The sequence below is a fragment of the Lissotriton helveticus genome, chromosome 3_1 (genome assembly GCF_964261635.1).
Source record: "Lissotriton helveticus chromosome 3_1, aLisHel1.1, whole genome shotgun sequence".
In the NCBI taxonomy this organism is placed as follows: domain Eukaryota; kingdom Metazoa; phylum Chordata; class Amphibia; order Caudata; family Salamandridae; genus Lissotriton; species Lissotriton helveticus.
Window position 1 is genome coordinate 371,729,232 of NC_136061.1, and position 7,224 is coordinate 371,736,455.

Consider the following 7,224-nt stretch of genomic DNA (forward strand, 5'->3'; position numbering starts at 1 on the left):
CCGAGCAGAAGGTCCACATCCCCAAGGATGTGGTCCGAGAATATCACCGGAACGACGACATACAGCAGTGGTTCAAGGCCTATGAGATTGCCATGACCGCCCACCGGGTCGCTCGAAGTGACTGGGGAGCCGGTCTATGGGGGAGATTCGTCAACGAGGGTCGTGATGCCCTGCTGCAGCTTCCGGACCATCAAATGACGTCCTATGACCACATGAAGGCCGCCCTCCTCAGTCGATATGGGCTTACACCCGAAATGTACCGCCAGAGGTTCCGCAACTGCACCCGGATCCCAGGTACAACGTGGTTGGAATACGTGAACTATTTCAGCCGAGCCTTCGAGGGGTGGATCAAGGGTAACAACGTAACCACTTACGAACAACTCTTCAATCTCATTGTGTGGGAGCACCTCTCCAACAACTGCTTCGTCGAGCTCAGGCAGCACCTCCTCGACAGTAAATTGACTGAACCCCGGCAGCTCGCCACCGAGGCTGACCGGTGGGAGAGCACCCGAGTGGCCCGGAGTGGGCCGAATGAGCAGAACAGAACCAACCAAGGTCATCATCGTCCCCGAGGAGGAGGAGGAGGCCCGGGCCGGGGCAGAGACGCCGTCCCGGCCGCGCCCACTAACGCCACCCCGGCCCCAGCAGGCCGGGGAAACCCCCCGATGCGCCCGGGGTTCCGAGCTAACGTGACGTGTCATCGATGCCAGCGAGTCGGCCACTATGCCAGTGACCCGACCTGCCCGAAGAACCAGGTCCCCGGGCCCCGCCAGATGGCGGCCGCCGCCCTGGGAGAAGAACAAGTCTCCGAAGACACGGAGACCTATGAGTCGGAGCAGTTCGATTGGGAACCCGCCGCCATGACCCTGGCATGCCTGGGAGGAAGAGACATGGTCCCGCGGACTCCCCTGCCCGCCAACACTCGGAAGTACAGCCAATGGGTGAGCATCAATGGGCGCAAGGCCGAGGCCCTGCGTGACACCGGGGCCAGCGTGACGGCCGTCCGTTGTCACCTGGTGACCCCAGAACAAATCCTACCAAACGTACTTTGCCCCGTCCGATCGGCAGATAACTCGGAGAGCCTGTGTCGGATGGCCTGCGTCCCCTTCGAATGGGGAGGAGTGTCCGGCATGCTGAAAGTAACTGTCCGCGACGATGCCCCCGTGGACTGCCTCCTGGGGAACGATCTCGAGAGCTCCCCGTGGGCCGCTGTAGAAAGAAGAGAGCATCTGGGGATGTTGGGTCTCCCGGACTGGGCGTGCGTAACCACCCGGTCCATGGCCACCCGCACCATCCCTAGACCGGAAGAACCAGAATGGGCAGCACCTCCGCCCTCGATCACTCCAGAAGAAGACTTCCTCCAGACCGACCACCCGGACCCCACCACAGAGGGGTCCACACAGCCCCCCGAGCTTCCCGACCTGGCTCAGTGGCGTCAAGAAGGGGGGCCCACCCAGGAACAATTCCGGCAGGAGCAAAAGACCTGCCCCTCCCTCGAGGGATTGCGACAGCAAGCGCTCGCCCAGAGCCAAGGAGACACCACCGGGGCCCACTGGGTTTATTGGGACAATGATCTCTTGTACAGCGAGCAGAAAATCGCAGAACTGGGGGCCGGGCGAGTGCTGGTGGTGCCCCTCCACTTCAGAGACTTCCTGTTGAACCTAGCCCATGATGTCCCCCTGGCCGGGCACCTGGGCCAAGACAAGACCTACCACCGCCTGGTGACTCACTTTTTTTGGCCCAAAATGAGAAATGACGTCTCCAACCATTGCCGGTCCTGCCCGACCTGCCAGGCCAGCGGGAAGAGCGGCCGCAAACTCAAGGCACCCCTACAACCATTCCCCGTGGTGACCACCCCGTTCGAAAGGGTGGGAATAGACATTGTGGGGCCCCTGGACCCCCGAACAGCACAGGGGCATCGCTTCATCCTGGTCCTGGTGGACCACGCCACCCGCTATCCTGAGGCGGTCCCCCTCCGTACTATAACAGCCCCAGTAGTGGGTCAAGCCTTGATGGGGATCTTCTCTCGAGTGGGCTTCCCCCGGGAAGTCGTCAGCGACAGGGGTACGAACTTTATTTCAAAGTATATGAAATCCCTCTGGCAGCAGTGCGGAGTCACTTACCGCTTCACCACCCCCTATCACCCCCAGGGGAACGGACTGGTCGAGCGGTTCAACCGCACCCTCAAGGGGATGATCATGGGGCTGGAAGAACCCCTACGCCGCCAGTGGGACGTGCTACTACCGTGCCTCCTCTTCGCCTACCGAGAAGTCCCCCAGAAGTCCCTCGGCTTCAGCCCCTTCGAACTCCTGTACGGACACCCCGTTCGCGGGCCTCTCAGCCTAGTGAAGGAGGAATGGGAAATGGCCCCCCTAAAGACCCCTCCGGACGTCTACAAATACCTCCTGACCCTCCGAAATCAGACCCGGAAATTCAGGGAGATCGCTAAAGCCAATCTGGAGGCCAGTCAGGAGGACATGAAGAAGTGGTACGACCAACATGCCTCCTCCATCGAGTTTGAACCGGGTCAGCAGGTATGGGTGATGTCCCCCATCGAACCGTGTGCCTTGCAAGACAAATGGACGGGGCCCTTCAAGGTGATCGAGCGCAGGAGTCCCGTCACCTATCTCATCGACCTGGAGTCCCCCCAGAACCCCCTCCGGGTCCTCCACGCCAACAGGCTCAAACCCCACTTCATGCGCTCAGAGCTCAGCCTGCTGATGGCGACCGACAGTGGCACAGAAGGAGACTCCGAGCCCCTCCCTGACCTACTGAGGACTCGGGAAAGAGATGGCTCGGTGGACGGGGTCCGACTCTCCGAGGCCCTGACCCCAGAGCAGCGTCAAGATTGCCGGGCCCTCCTGCTGCCGTTCGCAAACCTGTTCTCCCTCGCACCCGGAGTCACCTCCTGGTGCCTGCACGACGTGGACACGGGGGACAGTCCTCCTGTCCGACACCGGGCGTACCGAGTACCGGATCGGGTACGTACATGCATCCAAGAAGAAGTCTCCAAGATGCTCGCCCTCGGGGTCATCGAGCCTTCGGACAGTCCCTGGGCCAGCCCGGTCGTCCTGGTCCCCAAGGCCGCGGCACCGGGCACCACGCCGGAGCTCCGATTCTGCATCGACTATGGGGGGCTGAACGCGGTCACCCGAACCGACGCTCACCCTATCCCCCGAGCAGATGAACTAGTCGACCGCATGGGGGCAGCCCGCTACCTAAGCATCTTTGACCTGACAGCGGGCTACTGGCAGATCGGCCTCACCCCCAGGGCCCAAGAACGTTCCGCTTTCTCCACCCCGGACGGGCACTACCATTTCAGAGTGATGCCCTTCGGCATGAAGAACGCCCCAGCCACCTTTCAAAGACTGGTGAACCAGGTATTGGCGGGCCTCGAAGAATTCAGCGCCGCCTACCTGGACGACATCGCGGTATACAGCCGCCACTGGGCCGACCACCTCCACCACCTCAGAGCGGTCCTGCAGGCCCTCCAACAGGCCGGCCTCACCATAAAGGCCAGCAAGTGCCAAATCGGCCAGGGGTCCGTGACCTACCTCGGACACCAAGTGGGGAGCGGTCTGGTGGCCCCCCTCCAACTCAAGGTAGCTGCCATCCAGTCCTGGCAACCCCCCGAAACACAAACAGAGGTCCGAGCCTTCCTGGGGCTCACCGGATACTACCGGCGGTTTGTGAGGGACTATGGCAGCATTGTGGGGCCCCTCACGGAACTCACGTCTAAGAACAACCCAAAACGAGTCAACTGGACTCCCGACTGTCACGCGGCCTTCGAGACGCTGAAGGCCGCCATGTGCACCGCTCCGGTGCTCCAGGCCCCCGACTACAGCCGCGAGTTCATTGTGCAGACCGATGCCTCCGACCATGGTATTGGGGCCGTCCTCTCCCAACTGAACCCCGAAGGAGTGGACCAACCCGTGGCCTTCATCAGCAGACGCCTACTGCCCCGAGAACAGCGGTGGAGCACCATTGAGCGAGAGGCCTTCGCAGTGGTATGGGCCCTCAAGAAGCTCCGGCCGTACCTCTTCGGAACCCATTTCCGGGTACAGACAGATCATCGGCCCCTGCAATGGCTCATGCAGATGCGGGGGGAGAACCCCAAACTATTGCGATGGTCCATCTCCCTGCAGGGGATGGACTTCACTGTGGAGCATCGCCCTGGCCAAGACCACGCCAACGCGGATGGCCTGTCCCGCTTTTTCCGCCTCGACGAGGAAAGTCCCCAAGAAGATGGGTGACTCTCCCCGCCTTCAGCTGGGGGGGACGCATGTTGGACAGGCCACATGAAGGGCTCGCTCCCTCCCCGCAGGACAGGGCCCGGGCCACCGTCAGCACCATTGCCCGGCCCAGCCGCCAGCTTGGACACGGCACCACGCGGCCGCGCGGCCTCAGCCCGACCCCAACCCTGGGCCTGGCCAGGCCCCGACATCCCGGCACCACCCTCCACCCAGGAGGTGAACGGACCACTTGGCAGGTCAATGGGAGTAAGAAGTGTCGATGGCTCTCCCCCGCCAGGTGCCGAGCACCCCCAGCCTCCTCGGGCGCTGGCTCCACCCCCCTGCTGGGTGTCTGGACTCCCTCATCCCAGACCTCCCGACCTCCAAGAGCGAGGGTCCGGACATCAAAGGGCGCCAGACCTATAACTGAGGCCGCCCCAGGACAGGAAGGCAGTTGTATCCTGGAGTCGAGAGACACCGCGACAAACTCATCCTTGACGGACTGCTGGCGCTGCCACAGCCCTGCCTTGTGAACTATTGTCCTGCCTGCTGGCGCTGCCGCGGCCCTCTGCAACCTTCATCCTCGTGGGACCTGCTGGCGCTGCCGCGGCCCTCTGCAACCTTCATCCTCGTGGGACCTGCTGGCGCTGCCGCGGCCCGTTGTAACCTTCATCCTCGTGGGACCTGCTGGCGCTGCCGCGGCCCGTTGCAACCTGCATTCTCGTGGGACCTGCTGGCGCTGCCGCGGCCCGTTGTAACCTTCATCCTCGTTGGGACCTGCTGGCGCTGCCGCGGCCCGTTGCCACCTACGACCTCTTCGGGACCTGCCGGCGCTGCCGCGGTCTGACCCATCCGAACACCGAGCTCGAGGATTGTGAGCTATCACCGTTACACCTCCGTACCCGTGGGTACCAAGACTGTCCCGCTACCCCCTTCCCTTACTAGAGACTAGAATTGAGAGGATCATCGTGTCCTGATCGCCTTGTATCGTACCACTCTACTACCAGAAGTGCCTATAAAAGGTGTTACCCTGATCTTTGTGTGGTGTCCATCTGTGGGGGGGAAGTTACCTGTCTGTGCGATCACTGTGCTCGGCCGACCCTCCAGGTCCCCGTCCGTGTAATTAGGATGCAACTGGGCGCTTTTTTTACGCCGCTGGTGTGTCAAAAAAAGAGACGCACCAGCGCCGTAAAAGTGTTTCAAGGGCTCATAAATAAGCCTCTGAGTCTTGAGAACTAATCTGTGGTCCCTGCTCCTAGAAGAGGTTGTTATGGCATTTGACCATAAGTTAAATATACATGTTCACTTGACTCTGTGCTACAAAGAAGAGGGCCCAGGTTTCCTTCTACTGCCCTTGAGCCTAATGCCAGGTGTTAGTCTGATTCCTTAAGGAAGGTACCTTAGTCCCTGATATTAAAGCCAATGATAAAGGTTTTTCTGTAATCCCTAACTCTATGGGGTGGTGTTAGGATCCCTAAGGTCATCTGAAGCTTTGGGGTGACAGGGAAGTTTTCAGCAGGTGACTGTTAACAGTGGGGCCAATGGCTGCAGACAGAGCTCAGTTGGATTACTGTTTCACCCTCAGGTGGCAGAGACCCAGAGTGCTGCCACTCGTTGGTATTATTCTAGCAGTCTAGCAGTGGTGTCCACGTATGACAAAAGGTGAATTGATGTAATTCAGGAGGACCCACCGCTCTGATGTAAAGATACTAAGATCCAAGTCTAGTCTACTGTCTCATCATGTGTCATTTCTGTTCTCTCTCAGGTCATTTCCTGTTTCACCTTCGCAGCTTTCACTGGGCTCTATGTGGCAGGCACCACCGTGGCCCTCTTTGTGGAGGTGAACAGCGTCTTTCTGCACACCCGCCTCCTGCTGAAGCTCAGTGATGCCCAAAACTCAGCCCTCTACAGGGTGAACCGCTACCTGAACATGCTGACCTTCATCACCTTCAGGTTAGGCGCTCACGTCTTTCTCACCTGGTACCTTCTGGTGAACCTCTGGATATTGCCACACAGCACCTTCTTTTTGAGCGCCATGACCGCCATCAACATCGTTATCCTCGTCTACTTCTACCGTCTCGTTCGGGCAGACTTCTTTCCTCGATCGAGAAAACGGGGACATGCCAGGGGAGGCTATGACGAGAACAAATTCCTGACTGATTGAATCGCAGCAGGAGCTCAACATCTGGGGCAGACAGCGGCTCCAGGGAGCCAAATGAAATGGGTGCAAGGTACAGGAGGTAACACAAGGAGCCACCAGCGAACGCGTGGCAGGTCCATGAAGGATCATTGGAACGAGGAAGGAACTGTGGAGGTATCGAGTCTAGGACAGTTTATGGTGTCACTGGGTTTAAAAACCGAGGGGGCACATTAGTCTGCAATGTCTGCGAATTCAAGAACCAAAGGCCTAGAAACGGAAGGCACTAATATCTAGGAGCCACCGGCTATTTGAGTAAGGGGAGAGTTACAAAGTTACAGTGTTTATAAAGAAGTGGGGGGGGATTCAATCAAAGGCATATTAGAATCATAAGTGGCACATAGAGGAACCCTGGACTTGCATTATTGCTACACAGACAGACCTCAGACTCTTACTAGTTACAGAATGATGGCCCCCAAGCTCACAATGGATATCCAAAGGAACCCGACAACTAGGGGTACTTCGTATTCTTAATAACCTCAGCTTTGCCAATGACACCAGAGGACCTGGAGATGCATCTTTAAATATTGTCAGAACTTGGAATATTTTTAATCATGAAATTAAAAGAAATGCTAATTTTATTTTAACAGCGATTCTTATTTTCCCTAGGGGGTTGGGGGGGGGGGGGTTATGCCAGGGAGACAGCGTGAGAGTATCCTACACCCATTGAGGCCCTGAGACGTCGTCTGATGTCCTGACTCAAGGTTCTCAAACTGACACCCTGGAAACTATCACAGTGATACCAGGAAACCATCACAGTGACACCAGGAAACCATCACAGTGATCCCATCAGAC

The 7,224-nt window shown here is 58.6% G+C and overlaps 1 protein-coding gene across 1 annotated transcript in view; it reads left to right on the forward strand.

The window, feature by feature from the left end:
• The window catches only part of LOC144824549 (TLC domain-containing protein 1-like), a 144,302-nt gene extending 137,292 nt beyond the window's left edge, over window positions 1–7,010 (forward strand). Inside the window, exon 4 of the mRNA XM_078683602.1 lies at window positions 5,998–7,010. Within this exon, the coding sequence (XP_078539728.1) occupies window positions 5,998–6,396 (399 nt within the window). The 3' untranslated portion in view covers window positions 6,397–7,010. The remainder of the gene's footprint in view (window positions 1–5,997) is intronic.
• Window positions 7,011–7,224: the final 214 nt, after the last annotated feature.